This window comes from Frieseomelitta varia, unplaced genomic scaffold (genome assembly GCF_011392965.1).
Source record: "Frieseomelitta varia isolate USP_RPSP 00005682 unplaced genomic scaffold, Fvar_1.2 scaffold_807, whole genome shotgun sequence".
Lineage (NCBI taxonomy): Eukaryota > Metazoa > Arthropoda > Insecta > Hymenoptera > Apidae > Frieseomelitta > Frieseomelitta varia.
This window is the reverse complement of record NW_025110598.1, coordinates 183,405-207,295: the sequence shown is the minus strand read 5'-3', so window position 1 is coordinate 207,295 and position 23,891 is coordinate 183,405. Positions and strand designations below refer to the sequence as shown.

At 34.0% G+C, this 23,891-nt stretch overlaps 1 protein-coding gene across 4 annotated transcripts in view; it reads left to right on the top strand.

The window, feature by feature from the left end:
• The window catches only part of LOC122536182 (neurotrimin-like), a 278,662-nt gene that overhangs the window by 239,095 nt on the left and 15,676 nt on the right, over positions 1-23,891 (top strand). For 3 of the 4 annotated variants that reach the window (XM_043668341.1, XM_043668340.1, XM_043668339.1), the window contains exons 3-6: positions 3,914-4,121; positions 5,994-6,152; positions 17,058-17,186; positions 17,292-17,429. In XM_043668341.1, the coding sequence (XP_043524276.1) occupies positions 3,914-4,121; positions 5,994-6,152; positions 17,058-17,186; positions 17,292-17,429 (634 nt within the window). The remainder of the gene's footprint in view (positions 1-3,913; positions 4,122-5,993; positions 6,153-17,057; positions 17,187-17,291; positions 17,430-23,891) is intronic. The other variant, XM_043668342.1, reaches the window with a different exon arrangement.

Here is a 23,891-nt window from a genome sequence, read left to right as displayed (position 1 = left end):
TGTTGCGTACAGTTATATATTCTTCTCCTATGGTAGATTTTGAGGCAAAGGATACACATACTTTATATCTAATTATTTTGATATCTCAAATAAATACAGAAATTACAAAGTCGACAGTAAGATGTATTTTGCAGTCCTTTTACTTTCATTTTGCAAGGTTGATGATTCACGAAAAGATAAAAAATATATATATAAATATTAATATTAAATATATATATAAATATTAATAATATTTAATATAATATATAAATATTAATGTTATATATATATATATGAATGTTATATATATAGAATGAATGAATGAATAAATGAACGTCACGTCGTAAGGCTGTGTATGTTTCTCTTGTATGGGTAGATTTTGAGGCAAAGGATACACATACTTTATATCTAATTATATTTTAATATCGATCTCAAATAAATAGAGAAATTACAAAGTCGATAATAAGATGAATTTTGCAGTCTCTTTACTTTCATTCGCAAGGCTGATGATTCACGAAAAGAGAAAAAATATTCACGAAGAATGAATGAATGAATGAATGAATGAATGAATGAATGAATGAACGTCACGTCGTAAGGCTGCGTAATGCAATAGTTGCAAGTGATGCGAGTGTTATGGAGGATTGCTTGCGTGAAGGTATTCCGGACAAGTATGCTGAATAGAGAGACAAGGGAGCAGTTGCTAGGGAGAAATGATGCCTCTCTCAAGCGGCAACCATTTTATCCAGGCTCGTGGTCACACAGAACGCGGATGATTCGCCGAGTGTGACGCTTAGTTAACTCAACGTGCGCGATTGTTTGACGCTTGATTAAATACAACGAATGCATTACCATTGTTACCACTCGAATGCCACGCGGCTTTCACCAATTCTCGCAACACGCCGAAACATCTACATTCCACTGATAGCAGCGGATCGCCGTGACGGGAAAGAGGGGAGGAGGGGAAAAAATTTTCGTTTTTCACCTTTTATAAATATGCATTTCGCTGATCGTACGTTGATTGCACGAGGTTTTACCAGCGGAGCTGTGAAATTATACGACAGAGAATCCACGTGGAAATCTTTCACATAAATTTCCTAACAGGTTTTATACTGATGCGGTATTATTGGGAAAATATCATGGGGGAAAATATCATAACGTAGTAATAACGCTGTGTGAAAAGCTGTAAAAGCTGAAATAAATAAAATGTCTTAACGTTGTAATTAACAAATACGTCTACTTTGACGATTGGTGAGTTTATTTCAAAGGGCAGAACGAGGATAATTTTTTTTCTGGAAAATTGTCAAAATTCGAACATTTCTATCACGACCTGGAAGATTGAAATCTCCTCTTTACAACGATACCCCATAGTTTGCTGTTTGATTTCTTTCAACAATCTGTTCGAACTTCGAATGTTAAAACTAAACTTTTGTTCAAAATTCAATAAAATAGTGGATCGCGCAACAGGTTTTTAGAGGTCGTTGTAAAAAGGAGATTTCAATCTTCAATATTGTGACGGGTTCAATTATGAACAAATTTTTTTTAATACTTCTAGTTTGAATTTCCACAATATCCGGGGAAAGAGCATCTTTACTTTCCCACCCTCTGCATGATGCAAAATCGCCTCTGGAAGAAACGAACTAAAGGCCGCGCGAATAAAGGTCTTAAGCTTTAAAATCAGATCAAGCGGACTGTAATATAATTTCTTCTTACGAAATTACAACAGTTTGAATTGTTATTGGTCCACTCGTGCTCTTCACTGTACAAGGTTCATTGGGCATTAAATTGCAAAATTACCATAATTTCGGGCCATAATCACGTCCAAAATATAACAATGACACTTTAATGTGCATTAACGTTGAAACAGTGAATTTCCATACTGATCGCAAACCGAATGGCAAATTTTAAACTGATTCCCGGTGTAAAGGAAACTTCATGGCGAATAAATCGTGGCGAAAGTAATTGGATAGGAATCGTGAGAAATGAGGAAGAAAGAAACAAATAATAGGGTAAGTAAGCGGAAAAGGGAGAGAAGTCGAAGGAAAAATAGAGTATATCGAGGAATGATTAAAGTGGGGATTTTCTGGAAAATGCGAGAATCTACTCTCGGCCCCGAGAGTAGGGAAAATTTTATTGGCTGTATATATTTTTACAGCCATGTTCTAATTACCCTGACTGAATGGCAACGGCGATCTATAAATCAGTATTGGTCGTCGCTGTGTCTTATTAACGCTGTACAAACAAATATGTTTAAACGATACTCCAAAATGCTGTAATTAATACACCGCGTATTTTCATTTTAAAATATCAAACAAACGTACGGAGGAACGTATCGGCTCGATTATTTGCGGGATTATTTTCACTTGGTTTTGTTAATATTGACTTCGTACCTTGGTACGTTTTCTACGAATCTTTATTTTATTAATACGTATAGATTAATACTATTCTTTCTTTCTTGATTATTTCTTTCCAATGTTATCTCTGAGAAGTGTCATTGATATTTAAATGATTGAGCAAATATTGAATTATCGAAATGTAATTATATTTTTAAATACTATCGCATGGATTTTTGCATTTAATTTGATGTTTACCTTCATCGTTATTATAAAGTGTAAGTGTACCGTTTAAACCAGTTTCACGATCGTAATTTTAAGTATCCAATAAAATAGATTGAAGACTCGGATGGTAATAAATCGTGTAACAATCATCGACGGACGTAATACCCTATGCAGTGTGCTATAAAATGTTCACTTCCTTCGGTTCTCCTCTTAACACTGTTACCGATACTCGGTCACGTCAAAATTATTGTTTTATTTTCCCATGATTGGTCGTTTTCGTGCGATAACCAGCGCCGTGTTTCGTAACTTCTTTATTTGTATTTCTGTAACTTTATATAAATTTTCAAAAACAAGATAAAATTTGTATAAAATGAAGTATTTTCGTTAATGATGTACGTAATAAATTAATTTTTATCATCAACTTCTTGTATATTAAAGAGTTCAATACTTTCCGCATTAAATAATGATATATCTATTTGAAATTGCCATATTTGCAGACAAACTTTTTTATCGAAGCAGTACATTTGACTGACATTACAGAACGCTCGATAATTATTTAATATTAGAAAATAATTTCTATCTCTGTTTAGAGATAGATATAAATGAGATGTAGGTATATTTAAACAATTATTTGCAAGCAATTTGTTCGACATTCTCAAGGGATGACAATACGTAAGAATAGTAAATATAATACTGTCCACGTAAATATAATATCTACGGTACATCTGACCCGCGTTAAAGAAAACTTCGAACCTATTTAACAAGATAACAAAATAACTTTTACCAAATTATTTGTGTTTCAATTTTCTGTGTTCGATCGTAATATGAATTATAAAAATTGTGAATGGTAAACTGCAACACGACTAGCCAGTCAAGTGAATACCTAGAAAATCTAAACAGTCGTTGTAGAATCGCAAATATCCTAATCACTTTGATAACTGACAGCTTGACAAGGCAGCAGTGTCGGTCAACGAAAGGATTAAGCTCCAAGGAAGAACGGTTCCCGTGTCCATAAATTACTCCTGTTACTGTACCATGGTCTTGCCACGTGTCTACCTCTATTTACCATGAAAACATTTGATCCTATTAGATGAAATGACATACGTGCAAACTTTGAACTGAAACAACTATAAGTGCAAGAACTGTAATTAGAATCTGCTTGAAAAACTGACTTTCGATATTATAAACATCTTTGAGCGCTTTGTCGCTTGTCAACTCATTTGTTGCAATACATACATTCGTTGTTAAAGTCGAATTTTGAAAAAGTTAAATTAAATTACAAATTAATAGACTAACACGTGCAACTACTGTTAATACGTATATGTATATGTGTATCGAGATTGTTCCAATACATTTGCACTTCTCATTGTTTTTTCCAGGTAGCATGGTTGCGAGTGGACACACAGACAATTCTAACGATAGCAAATCACGTAATTACGAAGAATCATAGGATCGGAGTAACGCACACCGAGCGGAAAACGTGGCATTTACACATACGCGACGTGAGCGAATCCGACCGAGGTGCCTACATGTGTCAAATAAACACCGATCCGATGAAGAGCCAGACTGGTTACTTGGATGTTGTAGGTTGGTTATTTACAAGTATAATTTACTATATGCTCGACTAGTAAGTCTGTATCTGTCCGTTAAATTAAGTTTGACTGGCAACAAGCAATTTTTAAATTTTTTTTAAACTTTTTTGACTACCGCTACGTGCAATTTCTATGAGTAAAAGATCATAAATGGAGTATTATCAATATTGTTATTCGTGATGGATTAATCTTTTAAGTACTCACTAAAATTGCTATATTAAAAGTTTAATACCGAATGAATATCTCCAAATAACTGTTTTTGGAAATATGAAGAAACTGTTAATAAAAGAGTTCAGAAAAGATCATAAAATGATAGTAATAGTCTTTTTTTTTTTTTTAGTTTGAAGGGTTTTAGATTATTTCAAGATTGCCTCCACTTTTCTTCGAATGGAATGATGTATTTTTTTTTCTCCATTAATCAACGCTTTAATTCTGTAAAATTTATCATATGAAAAGGATAGTATTTTTCTGTTTATATCGTTCTTGTCTTTCAGGCATAAACTTTATAAAATTGAACCTAAAATATGGAGAATATCGAGTTGCATCGATTAATGGAGGAAAAAATATAGCGTTCCATTTGAAAGAGTGAAGGTGATCTTGAGATAAATTACTGTCATATTATGACTCTCTCTGTACTAAACAATTTTTCTACATCTCCAAAGAAACAACGGAGATAGTCTGCACGTAATTTTTAATATATTTATTCAATACATTTTCAATTCAATATATATTATATTCTCTTTGTGAATCACATATTAATCACACAAAAGTAAACTAGTTATTTTAACAAAAAAAAAAAAAAAAAAAAAAAAAATCTCAGATTATCTGTACGTTACTCCGATACGGGCTAAAGGATGAAAAATAAATAGAAGAGATAAATATGTACATAGAATAAACAGAGGGTGGACAAAATATTCCGAGTTATCGATCAGTAATTAAACTATCGAATAATTTCGCGCGATGAAATTATTGACAAACATGATACAGCGAGGATGCTAATGCTCTAATTCGATCAAAGCGACGCGTTCGCTTGCCGCGCAACGTTAAAACGTCTGCGAACCATAAAGAGCAAACGACTTGGAAAAACCTGCTAAAAAAGTCTTCCGCGAGAATGCTCGACTACATCCCACGGCCAGTGACAGACAAGCTCAGCATAAAGAATAGGAACATTCGCCTCGTAGTCCGGGCATAGTCTTCGCCGTATGCTCTCCGCGTATTTGGCTAAATGAAGAAAAGAACGAGATCGTTCGAAGTCTTACGGTATCCCTCAAAATCGGCCTTTGTGAATTTTGAATTTTCGCATTTAATTTATTCGCGCAGTTTCGTGGACTACATCACGATGGTACAGTGGCCAGTGTTCCGTACCACCTAAATTCCCTGCTAGCCTTCTCCGCATTCAGAGATTTTCTTTTGAACATTCTCTCTGACCGGCAGATGTTTGACAAACGGTGCGCTGCTGCTTAGAAGTAAGTCTAGGACGCGGTCGAGGCATTCTGAAAAGACCAAGACGTACCATATTCAAGCAATCGTATTCGCATTCATCATGCCGGTATTGGAGTCCAACCGACGATAATAAACTTTCACATTAATAATGGATAATTCCCGATGTCGGGCTGTTTATTCAACGCTGTCATTTAAATTCTTAGATTTATTTCGAGAGCACGAGAACTCCTACGAGCTCGCGGGGGAAGTTCAAGTAAATTCAAATTTAGTTTCGTCACGTAGCGCACGGAGTCATCGTTCTTAAGGAGAAAGAAACGGAGACAATATTTATGAATTACATGACGCTATCTGTAATCAACGTAATATTTCGTATAAAACAACCTTGCTTCCTCGGCGTTGCAATTTGCAATTTTTCTGTTTCCAGTTCCGCCCGATATTTTAGACTACATGACAAGCACCGACATGATAGTCAGAGAAGGCAGCAACGTTACATTACGCTGCGCTGCTAAGGGATCCCCGACTCCGAATATTACTTGGAGGCGGGAGGACGGAGACACCATAGTTCTTGGGAATGGCGAGGACGGTAAGAGACGTGTAATTAAAAATAAAACTGCGACGTTGTATGATGTTTTCCTGCGATTAAAAAAAATCACGCCGGGCCGTTGGGAAAGAGGAAAAAGGAAAAGTGTGTGTGAAACAAGTTCCTCGGAATTATTTCTCTAACAAGAAATGATTTATCAGTATGTTCTTTCGTCCCGTTTTATCCCTTGCTGGCAAACGTGCGCGCGTGGATATAATTAAACGTTACCCGAAACATTACGGAAGACAAGCGTGACAGTGGTTAAATGAACATTATCCTCGAAGATTGATGAATATCTTGCAAGGTGCAATTCTTTCCGTTCTGAGATTAGACCTCGCGGTTCCACGCGGTGAAAGCGAACTTTAGAGAAGAAAAGTGCATCGAGCGTAATATTCGCGGAATGTTGGATTTGAACTTGCAGTTTCTTGCCGATGAAATATCCGACAAATAATTCAAAATCACGTGAAACGAACTGTACTTTTGATAAAATATACACAATTATTAAATATCGAAAAATTAATACAGAATATGTTAGTTATTAATTTAGAATATAGAATATATTAATATTAACTTAGAATATATAGAGTTATATTAGTATTAATTTAATTTTATATAATAGTATTAATATAATTCTATATAATAATATTAATATAATTCTATGATATAGTATTAATATAATAGTATTAGAATATATAGAATATACAGAATTATATTAGTATTAACTTAGAATATATAGAATATATGTTTCTTCACGATTGCAAACGAAAAAAAATAGAAGACTAATGTTTCGCTTGTTGCTGAAAATCCGAAAGGAGATAATCACAAGTGTCTGAGAGTCTCGTTCGCAATTTCTTTGCTTTTTTTTTCTTTTTTTCTTTTTTACATAGAAATTTTTCTTAAAAGTTATCGCTGCGTCACACGTCAAAACTCGATTACCAATCCTAATTGTTCGTCCGTGTTTACACCCACGTCGATCGTAAACAGCTACGTTCAAATGAAGTTCGCAAACAAACGTAACAGACTTAAAAAATCAACCAGCTGGCGCATCGTTTATTGTTGTTGAGTTAATTGATTCGTTCATGGTAACTTTTAGGTGTAACTTGCGCACGCGAAATTTTTTGTTGAAAACCTTGATCGAAACGTGACAGAAATTAATGATTTCCGAGCCCATACGCACTTCGGTGGATTTTACTCGTTAAATTCTTTCGAATTTAAACCTATCGTCGTTCATTGTACTACCATCTTAACACCATACAACATTTCCTCGTACAAAAGGTAAATTTCGAATTAAGCGATCCATCCTTGTATTATGCACACTGTCATCTCTGACTATTCTGAAATTTTATTATAAACGATTACATATAATAAAAGGTAATAGAATAGTATAATGCAATATAACATAACATGTAAATACATAAATATTAATATAATAGAGAAACATATAAATAATTTGATAAATACAGAAATATAAACGTGAAAAATAAATATAATGATCTGATGAGGATCTTGGCCCACGTGATTGAGTATTATTTCTCAAAACTCTACCCGAATTTCTTCGTCTCGATGAATTGTTGACCTGAGTGCCGCGTTACAGCATTTACAGCGTGTACACGGGCGGAAAAAAAAAAAAAAGGAACGCTTGGAAACGTAACGACAGAGGGTTAAGAAATATACGGCGTACAATGAAAATTTATCACCGGCGGCTTTCAAACTTATTTAGCGAGTATGATGCGTGATGCAGCGGTCCTGTCGTTGCACCTGCACACCGCCGGCATGCCGATGACGTTACGATGAAATACACGGGTCGCGTTTTCGCACAATAACGGCAAGTAATAGTACGAACGTTCTGATTCGCGGTCCGCCGGTTGCAAAGACTTTATTCGCGAGACACGGTAACGATTTATCACTCTTTTGTCTTTCGACCGCGCTGCATTGAACTGCCGCCTGCATCCTCCTCTTTCCCGGTCGGAGAGCTGGCGAGCCTGCGGCAAGAAAAAAATGTCTCCTGTATTTTAAATGTCTCCTCGTGTGTGCTTGCTTTTCTAACTTGCCGGGCAAATTCGTCTGACAACGTGTGGCAATATATGCCTACGGTCTGCTCACGTTTCACGTAGGTTGATTATTATTGTGTAGGATGATAAATTATTAGGTTCCATTAATATTTGTTATTCAAGGAAATAATTGAAAAATATTGTATTACACAGTTATAATCGTAACTAGATTGTAGATTTTTATGCATTTATGCAAGCAAATTTTAACGCGCGAAATTTCTTATAATAATCAAGAAAATATATAAAATATCGAAACCACATTCTGTACCTTCTATAACATTTCGTAAGTAAAACAATTTTTTACCGTGACAATAGTTTCTCAATTATATTCTCAAAAATCAAAATTTTCGTCTAAAAATCCGCAGTCTAATAATAACCCTAAAATCAATTATTCCCAGAAACGTGTTACTATGTCAAATTCCAAACTTTAAGTCATCCAATTATAGTAAATCACGATGTTACCATCTTCTATATAGCCTATAAAATACTGACCAGACAAAAAAAAAATTCTTTCTTAATTTTAGTAATACCTTTAACATACTGTTGATCAATTTACTTGATCCCATAAGATTCCATAAAACGATTAACTTATACACGCGTTCCACGTACATATATTTTATTTGATAAAAAAGATTAACTTATATGCTCGTTGATTTCATGAGAAGACGAATTTGTATATACATTCTACGTACGTATTTTATTTACGATTAATTTATACGGTATGTGTAGTGTTTCTATCCTCAATTCGAGACAAATGATACCGATCGAATAGAACGTTGCATCCGCGTCTTCAGATTCGGTGGTTGGTACTTCTGAAATAACAGTGTTCATCGTGAGAAAAAGCGCGGAAGTATCGGCAGAGAGGTTTCAGTGAACAATCCTAAATCGAATTAAACCAGTAGCTTTGATCATTCGCCTCTCCTTACTTGTTTGTATTGTCCGTTTTCCCTTTTAAGTATTTTATTTTCACGGATTCCGCTCCCGCGGACAGCGGCTCGCTCGCATCCACGTGTGTGTGAATAAAATCGTAGACAAACCGTCAGACCTATTTGCTGGAAACTGCGCAAATACGAACGGAAAATAACACGTTTCGTCAATACACGTGTCACAACAATGCGTGCGATTCTTTGTAGCCCGAAAAACTTGTTTGGCTCTTGACCTCGTTCGCGGGATTCTTTTAGATTTGCAAGAACCGTTAAATTTTTTTCAAGCTTCGCTCGCATTGTTCGCGCTTCGGTGTTTCGGAGTCTGTCGTTCGATTTCAATGAGAATGAATTTAATTGAGAACTGTTGCGTGAGAACATATATGTATAGGCGAAATATGAAACTACACGTTTCATTGGAACTGAATTTATTTATTTATTTATTTTTTTTCTGAGTATAAAAGGAGACTTCTGTCTTCATTCGATTCTAAGCACAGTGAGATTGAAGGATTAAGAACTACTGACAATAATTGAAAATTTTAGCAAAGTTTTCGCGCGTTAATCTTTATTTATCTTCACCGTGTTCAGCACAAAATTCAAGCGAGTGATTTTCTCTATGTATTATGGTTTTCCTAAATTACGAGACAGTTTGTACAATTTTCGTTTCGTTATGGACGAGATATCTCGTCAAGCAGTATCGTTCGTAGCATGATATGCTATGAACGAAATAATTCGCATGTTTTTTTTTTTTTATATAAGAACTTGAAGTATCTCGACCAATAATTTGGAAAAAAAATTCGTAAGACACTTATATAAGTTTATTAAACATAAAAGGAATCAGTAACCTAAATCCTTTCGCTTTTATCGACGAAATATCTCGCGAACGACAATCGTAGCGATTTCTCCACAAAAAACGAAGGAATCAAGCACGCAAACAAGTTGCGATGGCATCTTCCCTACGAAGCTTCCTCAATTTCAAAATGGCGAGGCAACTGATCCAGAACAGTATGAACAGTTCGTTGACTGAAAAGCTTCAGAGTATGCAACGTGGCCTACTTATCAACAATTAACGCGTAAGACAGCAACGTAATTAATTGCTTGCGCGTAATTAATTGAAGTGAGAAGTGCCGAGTGTATCGAGTGGTTTTGGCCAGTGGTTTACAGTTTATCTCGCATGCAAGTGATTACAGAGGGGGAGGGGGAGGGGGGGGAGAGAGTCGACAGGCGTTTCAATAACATAAATTGCTTCGCGCAGAGATTAAGCGCTTAGGTAGACAAAGTCCGAGTTCAACGAATCGAAAATTCAACGGGGAACGGGCCGCCGTGACCGCCTTTTAGTTTTCCACTGTGAGATTTACGTTTTCCGACTGACCATGCTCTATGTGCGGTTACTACTGTATTCGCCATTGACACCACCAGGGTTCCAGAAATAGATGCTGAAATCCTCTAACGAGCGATATAATTTCGCCTACGCGCCTGTTACTACTTTGTATCTTTCTACTCTAGTTTATGTTTTTTTTTAGCTGGTTTTTTTCTTCTTTTTAAGTTGCCTTTTTCGTGTCTTTAATTGGAAAACTGGCATCGAATGTGTTCCTGTTTGTTAAGAACATTTGACCTAATTGAGCCTATAATCAGATTGGTTACGTAAATATAATAAAATTATGTTAATAATAATAATATCATTATTATTGATGTTATGTTATATGGCAATGAGAATTGAACTGGCATTGAATATGTTTTTATTTCTTAAAAGTATCTAATCTGATTGTTGGATACATCACGTAAAAGAGTATAAATTGTATAATTGTAATTATGTTAGTAATTATGAAACTTTTCTGTCGATTAGTTTAATATTGTATCCAGTGGATGGTTTTGCACGTGAAATATTCTTGCGTCGATTATATGAAATTAACCAAATCCTGTCCAATACGAAATCAGCCAAATTCACTGTATGAATTCGATTATTCTCGAGGACTCTAACGAAAAAATTTTTTCCTTCCCTTTCGACTCATTTTTACTTGTAGAATCACCACTAAATCGGTTGATCACCTTGTATATCTAAATAACTATTTCATACACATACACAGCATAACATTCTTCACAATTATACATACCAGTACGTCAATTCGCATTCGCTCGATTACCACATCCATGCAGACCGCATTTAATTACCCTTCGTAATTAACGATTAAATGCGGACAAACTAATCAACAACAACATGTGTTATGCACTGCAATATTCTTCTCTCCCGACATAAACGAATACAAGGTTCAAAGATCAATTCTCGATTCAGATCAATTTTTTTTTTTTTTCAGCGAAGCTATTTAAATTATTTTGCATTCGCGTTCACTGGACACTCGCGATTATAAAGTTTGTACTTCCATAATGTTTATACAAAATTCGGTAAAACAATTTCGTTCTGAAATCATTTTTCCTGCTGGCGAAAATGATTAAAGTATTAAATTAATTATTCACGATGAACAATACGTTCTGTACCGTAATACACTTCGTATTTCACGTTTATCGATGTTTACAGCATGAAGTGGTGCTTTTTTTCTTGAAAAAAAAGGAGAAATGTAATTTACGTCATCACACACGAAGAGTTTTAATTAACCCAGTTTCGAAATGTGCCACACAACGATGGAAAAGTTATAATAAAAGTATTATCATTAAACAACTGGAACGAGCGTACACTTGAAGTTTGAGATTGTCTTTTCGACAAAACATTATTTCTAAAATGCAAGACCTCTGTATTTATCATGGAATATTATTGTCGTGATAAACATATTTAGCTTTTCATAACATCTGACAGAAACACTTTTTGCTAAATTCATCTTGCTAGAAAATTTATATATCTCTACGAAATTTGGTTATTAAAATATCCTGGCCAGCTTGAGAAACACAATTTTGCAAAAATTAGACTGAACAGACTTTTAGCAAAGAGATCGCGAATTAAGACGGTTCAGATCTACGAAAAAAAGTTTGACAACAAATTTTTCGAGTTTATTGGACTGAAGGATGAAACTATTGCGAAAGCAAAATTATTTGTTTCGTATCGCGACGACGAGAAGCTTGGATTTTCGCAATTTAAAAATTGTCATTCCGATTTGAACGCCGGCGAGGAATGGAAATGAATTACAGAAAGTAGGTGGAAAACTATGAGACTGAAATATCACGGAAATATAAATTTTATGCTTTATTCCGAGCAAGCTTCAAGGGGTCTGACTTGAAATGGCTTCGACCCTACAAATGTCAGCAACAATAGAGAAACGGTAGTGGCAAACAATATTTCTTTGAAACGGTCTACAATTTCTAGATCCTTTGACCGATATGTAATTTCGTCCTGTTGCTTTCCTAACTTCTGAAGCGTACATTTGCACATTTATTATGTCACGTTATATAATAACATTTCAGAATTCTATCGCACTATTCCTCGATTTGTACTTTCAAGCTTTATCATTGACGCTTGTATCTATTTTTTTTTTTTTTAATTTTTCAATTTTATCGCTGATAAATCAAAGATCAACTTTAATTACCGTATAATCACCGCAGATAATGTGAAATTTCGCGATTAATTGTTTCACTTTTAAAACAGCCAAAATCATTATAATTAGAGATGTACATACTCGAACGATTTTGTAATTGACGTGGAAAACATCGAACACGTTATTAATATGTACAGTAATTAGATATAATTAATAGGGTATTAAACACATTCTACACCAATTAACTAACCATTTGATATTTTATACTCTGGAAATTGATCAAACGTTTAAATTCATTTATTGGATTATATTGATGATTTGTATTCGGTGGTGTAACATCTTTCTTCCTTGCAACAAAACCGTTTCAAAATTCTTAATTCAATCTTACATTAAAATTCTTTCAACTAAATGTGTATATTTTTTTCACCTATCTGAATACTTCGAAAGTACTGATTGTTATGAAATTGGCCGTACCATTGATAATTGATAAAATTTTCGTGGATCTGCACAAGAGATTATTATTCCAATTTTATGTTTGCTTTCAAAAATTAGAAAATTATCTTTTTGTCGGAAAATTAAGAAAAGATGTAGTCAATTTCACGTTATATTTATCACCATATTCATCGTCTTTAATTAATATTTATTATACGCATTTATTGTCGAGTAATCACCGTCTAAATACGAATCTGGTTTTTGATTCTATAACGAAAGTGTTCGCCGCGGGATATCACTTTGTTCAATATTTTCATCTCCAGTAGCATTTTAATACAGTTTTCTAAATTTCCACAGAGCTTTGGCTCCCCCATAACGAACGTAACTAGTTTATACACAAAGTAGACTACATAATGTTCTCCGTTGCACGGCTAATACGATAATAAAGCAGCAACAACAAACGAACCATCTCCGTCGACAGATTGTGAGCATAAAAGGACATTCCCTTATATAATTTCATGAAAATCCGATAGAAAATATTAACATAGCCAGTCAATGGCACAAAGCTGAATAAGAATATTGTTTATGTACAATGTGCATACATATTTCCATACTGTTAACTGCGATTAAATTAACTTATAAATCGAAATATTGAAATTATTTTTATTACCGTACAGCTATTAAAAAAGATTTCAGACTGGTATTATTTATTGTTGTTTATTAAATTAAATATCTAATTGACCGGAATTTTAAAGAGAGATTTTAATAATCTATCTATATTATTAAATGTTATAATTAACTAAATTATTTGTGAAATTATTTATAAATAATAACACACTTATTTAGGTAAATTTTAAATTTTCTGACAGTTTTATTAATTTTTAATAGTTTATTATAGTTTTCAAAAATTATTTATATTAAGTATTATAATATTAAGTATCATAGATTAATTTCATTAATAATTTTTTCATAGTTGGAGTTTATGTTTAATTTATACCAAGTTGGCAATAAATGGAAAGAAAATTGGTATTGTTAGAAATATAAGGAGAGATATTGGAGAATCGCATAAATCTTGAAATGATAACGTCAACGTAATTATTAATTCAAAATTAAAAGTGGTTGCTACGCTCTCAGTCCATCGAAGGGTTAACAACAAACAATACAACAATATACATTGGAAAATTCATTTTTTAACGAAATCACAAGAAAGTAAAACAAATACCTGCTTTGAGATTTTTTGGTAATTAGGGCTTTATATTCCGTTACATTCCCCCGCGCACGTTATTTCTCTACGTAGAAAGCAGTGGTGTCACTCTGCGAATAGTTCGGTCAATCCTGTGAAAGTTTCTATAGGGTTCCTCTACTCACTGAAACCATTAAACACTTAGAACTAGTGAGTTTATAGCAAGTTAATTTGTTGCTAAAGTGCAAATACGAAAATTCGAATGTGTACCTGTTTACCAAGCGGTTCGTTAGCTTCTACCATTAGGAAAATATTCAACATCAATCTTTTCCAAAAAAAATTTTATTCCACGTTACACGTTTATTTTTCATTTTTTTCTTTCTATTTATCAGACACTGCATAGCAGCAACTTCCTATTTAATAATGTTCAACTAATAAATATTTTCTCCCCGATTAAAATATTCCATCTTTCTTTCTTTTTTCTTCATTTTTCAAAACTTTTCGAAATATTCGAAACTTTTTGTATTTCGAAAATGAACAAAAAATAAAAATGTCGCAGAGAGAACAGATGAAACATCAATCTTCTCACATGTTTCGAAATAAAATAAACGGAATGTTTTAATCGAGGAAGGGGATATCTAACTCGGTAAAGGAAATAATTAATTTTTCGATAAATTTTTAATTTAGCCGCTTTTGACTATTTCACTATTTCTCTAGCAAGATGTCTATTTTATCACTAAAGCGAGAGATCAGAAAAGTTGTATATAGTTCTTGTTATTTGAAAGGAGAAAGAAAACGTCGTATTACAAAAATTATAGGCCAACAAAATAACCAAAATAACCAAAATTATTGAACTAAAAATTTACCAATTTTTTTTTCATTCGACAGCTAGTGTTTATTCGAAAGTATAATCAGATTACGTGTATTTGCCGTAAAGCGGTATAATCAGACTGGGTTCTCGGAGCAAGCCTGCACACAGTTGGCACAAGAAATTCGTGACGAGCGTTACGTTCACGATGCAATTCGCCGGAAATGCATTCGTAGCATTCGAATGCTCACTCAGATTAAACGGGCTGGCAAAAACGAATCAGCAACCGACGTGGTATCGAAGGTGCAGATGTAAAGAACGGCTCGGTCAGTTAACATTAATTTCGACCGCGCTATTATGAACTTTTTTGCGATGTGAAATCAACCGCGGTTGTTTGGTAAATGATTACCGACCTGCTAAACGAATCGATGAACGAGCTATGTACGCGCCGGCATGATTGCACGCGCACACCATAGCACAGATTTCAGTGAATATTTCAACAAAATATTCAAAAGCGAGAAGTATTTGCCCCGTGAACCTATTATTAACGAGGAAACAATTATTCCTAACCAGTTGGAATTGTTTTTGACTTTACACCCGACGTGTTCATTCATTGTAGATTTTTTGCCTGGCCAATGTCTGATTTATTATAATACAATTTGTATTACAATTACAATTCATTTGATGAAATGAAATCTGAAATCGACGAAATGAAATTTGAAACAATGACAATGCATTGTGCATTATTTTTCAATGTATTTTTGTAAATAAAAGTACCACCCACAATTCTCATGGATCGTGAATCACATGTAGATACATATCAATGCCTCAAGAAACATTTTGATTTAGATTTATAACATTTTCAAAGAAGCACAGTATCTTTAGTTTTGTGGAAAAGGAATTTAGGAATCATTGTTGCATAATTTCTCGTTATGAAATTACGACGGTTTAAATACTGTCAGTTTTTCGAAACATTCGAGATTTGTTTTACGTAAGTTTGTGACCGCCGCTGTACGCACACGTACATACATACGTATGTGTATGAACGTTTTCCACGTAAACTGCAATTAATTTCAGTGAATTTGAGAAAAAAAGAGAGAAAAGAATATATATAATTGTAATTGTAATTAAAAACTAGAAAATACCAGTACGCTCTTGCAACGAGCGAGGAGCCATAGTCCAGAAATAAAATGCGCGAGATTGGAGCTTCAGATACAGTTAAAGCTCACTTGGCTGTTGATGTTACAAAAGCTTCGAGTTTAGTATTTAATTGATTAAAACCATTCTCGGTTGTACCGAGTAGAACTTTATAGAGCTACACATTGGGAAACAGTAGTTCGAACATTCTCTTGCTCCGCAAAGGTTTTAACAACTTTCAAGCACATGTGGAGTACTTGCGTTTCAACATGTCATTAACGTTCTGGAACTTTGCTGTTTCAATATAACTTAATGAAATGCATTCCTGTCTGTGTGACGCGTATAATCTGCTCTCTGACGTTATCAGTTCATCGCTGACGCGATAGTATTGTTTAACACGTTATCGATGCGATAGAAATATTTATGCAGAAAATTATCAATGTCATAAAAGTATTTCATCTGTTAATCGAACACTAAAGATTTTTGTAATCAATTTTACAATTACAATTTTAAATTAATAATTGATTGTGACAAGCACAACATTTGAAGAATTACATGTTTGTGTCTACCATTTTGATTATTTGCTGTAACTCTTACACCGAGTTGGTAAAATTATAAAAATTTTTAAATAAAATTGAAAATTTATTTTAGCAAACAGTAAAACACATTGACGATAATTGATGGATATACACACTTGAATACAAGCAAAGAAATAATGACTCGTTTAACTCAAAAGATTGGGATCCCAATCAACTCGTTCTTTCAGTTTTCACAAATTAAATCTCTTTGCAAGAAAAAGAAAAAAAGAAAACAAAACCAAGAAGGTGACCTATTACTTTGACAAGTTTTACCATGCAACAATTCTAACGAGCATTCGATTCTGTTACAGTGAGAACTGTAGAGGGATCTGTCTTCAATATCACTAAGATAAACCGATTACAAATGGGCGCGTATCTGTGCATCGCTTCAAACGGTATACCACCTACCGTCAGTAAAAGAATAATGCTAACAGTACAGTGTGAGTATCTTCTGCTACAGTATTCTCTAACACGACACGTTCTAACCATACATGTAGAGTATTAGATGTCCCTTGCAGTGAGAGAAATTTAATTTCTGCTTACAGTCAGTCCGATGATTTCGATCCAAAATCAATTGGTCGGAGCGCAGGAAGGCCAGAGGATGACGTTGGAATGCAATTCCGAAGCTTTCCCAAAGTCGATCAATTACTGGACGAAAGAAAACAACGAAATTATAAAAAATGGTATTTAAGCACGATTGCAGCTGGAATGCGTTTTCTTTTCTTTTCTTCTTTTCCTTCTTTTAGATATTTACATCTGTAGAAAGAGATGTAAAAATCGCGGCACTGTCAACTGAATGTTCTAACTTGCTTGTTCGGCTCGATCTCGTTTCTTTTTTTTTTATTTTTTTTTTTGGTTGGAATAAATCGCAGCAAAGAACTCTCATCCGTTTTCCTGAATTTAGCAAAATGAATTTGTGCCTGAATAAACATGGATTTGTACATGAATTCAATGAAACGAACAGCGTTCCGTGATTGAACAACCAAAAATTTATAATACAGCGACGACGTATAATCAACTTCCATGCACGGAACATACCGCGAGCATTTAATTAATCGATAGACTACAAATGATCGTGCATTTATACGAAATTTTTATCAAATGTTAAAATACATGCGAAAAATACTCGGAGGATTTATTGCAATGTTCAATAAGCGAAACGATTTTCTACTAATGGTAGAGCGTTCTTTAAAATACCAGTTTGCACAAAACGTCCGTTATCTGTCAATTGACATTTACACCGCGTGCATTTCGAAACTTTGACGAAACACAAGCCAGACACACTTTGCTCGGAATGAAATAATTTATTACGTCCAGGTAAAACAAATTCCCGGTTTCTCCATTGAGATTTCATCTTGGATGTTTCGTATAATATTTCCGCGCAGCATCCATTTGTCATCTCCGGTTGCAACACGCAAGTAAAGTAGATAAAACCAGTAATGTCACTGTCAATCATGCTTCTTATCGTTAATTCACGCGATGCGCAAACATCTACCCTTGCTTTAAGAACTGCCGTAAGCACACATTATACGGAAGGTGTCGCTCTTTTTTACAAGCAATCTTTATCGTTACCCTTTGGAAGCACGAAGAAGCAAGAAGAATCTATTAAAAACTGTTATTAAAACTATTAAAAAATTGAAAATTTCAGGATCCTCTCAATTACACTTTGCGTGAAACGTTAGCATGATATTGTAATTATTCTAAACTTTATTTTCGAGTTTCTAGCGAGTTTAAATTTTGAGTTTTGAGTCTGTGGTGAAAATCTATAAAAACTAGTCTTTTAACAAATGATATATATGATATATATGATATATAAATTTTATTTTACATATAATATAATTTTTATTTAACATCAGATCACTGAGATTCTGAGCTTTGTAATATTTATTACAAAAGAGGAATGCACGAACTTAAACGCGATTTTACAAATGCCAAGTAACATTATCTACGTATATACATAAATAAATAATGTCGCGCGATGAAAGATTGACATGAAATTTAAGCACATAGGAGACTTACACAGGGAACGAAACGTTTGCACGGTTGTAATGGACATGTCGCTGGACTGCTAATTCACTGAAGAGCGATTGAACCGTACTGATCAACATAGTTAATGCTGTTTTATTAACGAGTATACGTACAGTATACGGCACATATGTACCGTACATTACTGGAACGGTCTAACAACGTCGCAGTCGGATACACGGGAATGCACGGAGCCATAATTATTTCGAACAACGAGACTTTGGTATTAAACTTTTCACACGCTTACTTCCATGACGTTTAACGCACATCTCTCTGTGTTGCAAACTAAAAACTAAAGTACAACGCGTCTAAAATTTCTTTCTTTGTGCTCGAGAAAGTTTGAAAAATATCAAGCTATCTTCCACGTTCCACGTTTCCATCGACATGAAGAATCAAATAAATAGTACGTAACATTATGTAATTTCTTAAGATAGATCTCTTTCTAACTGAGAAGTCGTGAAGGGTGGTAGACGATAAGCATTACAAGTAACTGAAATATCTTCTAAATTAATAATTTTTCGACAAACATATTGTATACAGAACGTCGAGCCACATCTCAACTAAATTAAATTTAAGTATGCAATTGAATTTGTTCAATACGTAATCTTAATTTGATAAAAATATCAAAAAAAAAAAAAAAATCAAAATAGATTAAAGCAATAATTTAGATCAGCGATAATAAATTTGTTTCAATTTTAATAAATATTCAATTCGCAAAACACTTTCGTTTCCGTTCGTTCTAATAAGACCCCGAGGAACAACATCTTTATAGAATACAATCTAAATGAATTTGACACTAGTTAATTCGTTTCACTTCCAAATGTTATTATTTATAAATATATAATACACATAAATATTACATTATAATAATTGCCTACGTTAGCTGCATCACGATAGTGAATATTCAAAAACACTGACGTTCCTCGCCAGCACACACAGTAGAGAGAGGAGAAAAACATGGGATCATCCTAGACATTGCTGTCGAATACACACGAATGCACGTTCGCGTAATTATTTCTGGATAATGAGACACGATATTCGCGAAGGTCGCGTGGTGTACCACGCGGAATAATGCGTCCTCGGATCTGCGCGGATTAATACGTACAGTTGCCTCCGACTCGATCTGATGAAGATGCAGTAAGAAAGCCAACCGCGCAGATGATCCTTCTGTGCAAAGTCGCTAATCACGTAACTAATTAGGTCAATTTCGGATGCTGTTCGCGCAAGATTTAACGACGAAATGTGCTTTACCGCATTATAGATCCTACCGATGCAGGTAGAATCTATACTAATTGCCCTTGTCGTTCACGTTAACCTAGATGTTACACATCCCGCACGTGATCACATTCTGAAAACTTTGTCTTTTTTTCACACTTGTTGCTTCGCTATTCACGTTTCACCGATAAACCACGAAATGCAAATGACCCGTTAAGCATCTCGTTTGAAAGCTACAATTATTGTGAATAATATTGTCTTTTACAAAATTTCCCTAGAGATGTCTCGAAAGAAGCGGGGTGTACTTGCTAGAGTATTCATATTTTCCAATGAGTGACAATTTTATCGTTGATAAGACTGTACGACTGTGATATTCGTCAAAATCATTCTTTAGACAGTTCTGCGTCGCGTTGTTTCCGACAAAACATATTTATCTGCAAATAATAAGATTTGAACAAAATTGACATTCACTCGGAACGACTAACTTTGGAATATTACACACGTCGACAAACTAACAATTCAAAGTGCAAACATCTGGAAATTTCATCGCCAAACAAAATGTCCGATTTTTTCATATTCTTCAGCTACAGCGAACGTTTGTATATTTAAAACAATCGTAAGCTAATGCTAATAACAATGAAAATCCGTTTAACTGTTAATTAACACAGAGATATATCCTATTGATCAACAATTCACTGAACGCAAGGAATCGTCATTTTGATCGTCATTGTGAGTGTGAAATTCAAATATCGCTCACTCTCGGCCTGGTGAGATTATTCTCGGCATTCTGTTCGTCGCGCAAAATCTCATTACATGGCTACCACACCATGGTGAACAATTGAACCTAGAACTCGTCGTGCTTAACTTTGTTTGTACAAGTTTGGCACTATGCATTTTTACATTTATGTTGTTCGATCTTCTCCCATTTGGTCGTTTATTGCTTCGTTGCTAAACACGACATGAAATTACAAGGCAGTATTTGCAGTATGGATAATTTATGATTATTTAATAGCGCAAATATCATGTGGCAGCACAACCAGCTAAATATTTGGTATCCCGTATGAATAGCGCGGTAGTAACTAGGTAGTACGTTATATCAGTATATAAGCCTAACTGGTGGCACATCTCTGCTAGTTATACCAGACAGAATAGAGAAACTGAAAATTACAAATAGGTTATCACGACACGTTGTGTTACGTTCTGTTCTGAATGTTAGTTGCGCAATGCCCTGCGGTACCACAGTGTAACAGATACGACATGCTTTACGATTTAACGTCCATCCGATATGCCGCTTCATTAATATGAATTTAGCACAGAGAAACCGTTCGAACGAGATATTAAATATCCCTTCCCCTCTTTTTCTGCGTTTCATTATTGGCTGGGAAACAGATGAAAAATGATTGCCCCTGTTCTTGCGTTCGTCCGCCATCAGACGTCATTTTATTTTACAGCGTATGCAAAAATCTGATTTCTAATTCTAAGGGAGTTTATAATTGTGCAGCAAGTACAAGAAGGACACATGTACATCTACAGTGAAGAGTGTTACGTAATAAAATATTGAGATTTCTTGAGTTTTTGTCGTTTAATCGTGATGTTCAAATAGCTTCCATAATGGTGGAAAAAAGTCGTACTGAAAATCGCTGTGAAAAAGAAATTTTCAATTTTTTGGAAAACTAAGACAGTGGATCTGATTTTGAAGGAAATTCTTTTATATTTTCAGAGAAGTTTTCAAAAGGAAGTATCTTTATTTTTTTATTTGCTACATGACGTAAACTCATCTTCGATGAATTCAGAACTGTCAAAGTAGAGATTTTACGCTTTTAAATGAAACCAAATATTATTTATTTGTACAAAGTTGTAATAGTTTAAATTATGCTCTTTATTGTATAATATATATATATATATATATTTTTTTATATAGGAACATAAAATTATATTGTATTATTTAATACAGATTATATAATTATATATTTCTGTTTAAATTCGACGATAACATCCGACGAATAGATAACATCCGTCGTAACAGACGTTTGATAGTCATGGCTTGATCTTTGTTTGCAAACAACATGGGAGAGTGAGGTGAGTTAGATGTTCTAAGAATTATTTGTCTTGTGTTCGTTCGCCTCTCGTTGTCAGTGCGTCGGAACGAAAACAAGAGACAACGACGAGAAACATTAGGAGGAGGAGTAACAAATAGAAGGAAACAGCCATTTGGACAATAGTCAGCCAATAGCATGCCCACTTTTACCGAAATAGTTTCGAACTTCAAATTTAAAGTCACGCACACATACAATGTATATCGTTTGAAAATATTTTTTTAACTAGAAAGCTCAACGAGAAATAGACAAAAAATTATAAAATAAACGAAGATGTCACAAATATTGGTCTCTTTTGGCTTTCAAAAATTTTTCAAATTAAAATCTTTAAATTTTTTTAAATAAAGATTTTCTTGAAGGTTTTTAAAGATCAATTATACTCAAATTTTTTATAAAAATATAATTTAATTACAGAATTTATATTTAATCGTGAATATGAACTGAAGTAATTCATAGCATATTCACAAGTTTCTACCAATCTAATTTATAAAATCGAACTTGTAAAACGATAAAATATCAAAAATGACAAAACTAATAAGCTGGAAACGCCTTGAGTATCCTTTCTTTTTTATTTCATTAAATCAATAAAAGTGGCAATCGAATTTCGATCATGGCTAAAAACAAAATAGACATTTACTTATTGATAGATTATGCTTTCCGGAAGCTTCGACGCATACGTGTATTTCCGCTGTCTCGTATTCCATCACGCGCGTGAAATTTAGTGATGACAAATCGACTTCACGATGAATTATACGCAATTTTTACAATGGATGAAAACGTATGTAACGAAAATGGATTTTATACAAATTCATTTCACGGCGTATCGTATAAATTTCTTTTGTTTGCGCGGTGTTGAGCGTAACAAAATGTTTATTCGATCGCTGAAAATTATGTACATGACGCAGTTTAATAATTGGAGAATCTTTTGCTCGGTGATAATACGTTGAAATCGGAATCGATCATGAAAAAATGCGTTCGTACTTGTACAAATAACTTGTACAATTGCATAACGAAGCGAGAGAATTTTGTTTAAACTGTCGTTTATTGTTTGTAACCCAAACGTTCCGTGCACCAGAGCGTAGAGAACGAATTGATAATAAAATTTTCTATGAAAACGTATTCACATGAAATCTCACGTGCACATACGTATTTGTACGCAATGATCAAGAAACGTTCAAGCATGAATCTCACGATGCAGGTGTAACATAATTTTCTGCCTGATTCTACCCGCAGATCTAATAATGTACACGTACGAGCCATTATTTGCAAGTTAGAAATGCGAAATATGTATGATCCCACGGATTCCAATGTCCTATAAATTTCGGAAGTAACGCGCGCTGTATATTATTCATTATTTGCGGGAAATTTATCGCTTATCAGATTCCAAGGAAGCACTATGTACAGAAAAATTTCATTTTTAACCCCTCTACATCCAAGATAGACAGATATATCTCATCTAACATGACTTATGTATCCGATTGCTTTAAATAGTTTCATGAACCAGAAAGATAAAATCACTTGTTTACGAAACGAAAACATTTGAAACTATCCAGTGTTAATGTCACTTTCGTATTCGTAAACCCGGCGTCTTACGAATTCACGAGTATATAAATTTTATATTTAATCAGAAATAGAAGATAGAAGGACATAAAGCATAGAAAAATAGACTAAAGAGACGATAGGCACTATATACAAAAAGAAAAATATTTAACATTGCTAATTACATTCATATTCACAAACCTCGAGCGTATAAATTTTATATTTAACAGATAACGGTAAAATAAACGTTGAAAAATTGATTAAAAGGAC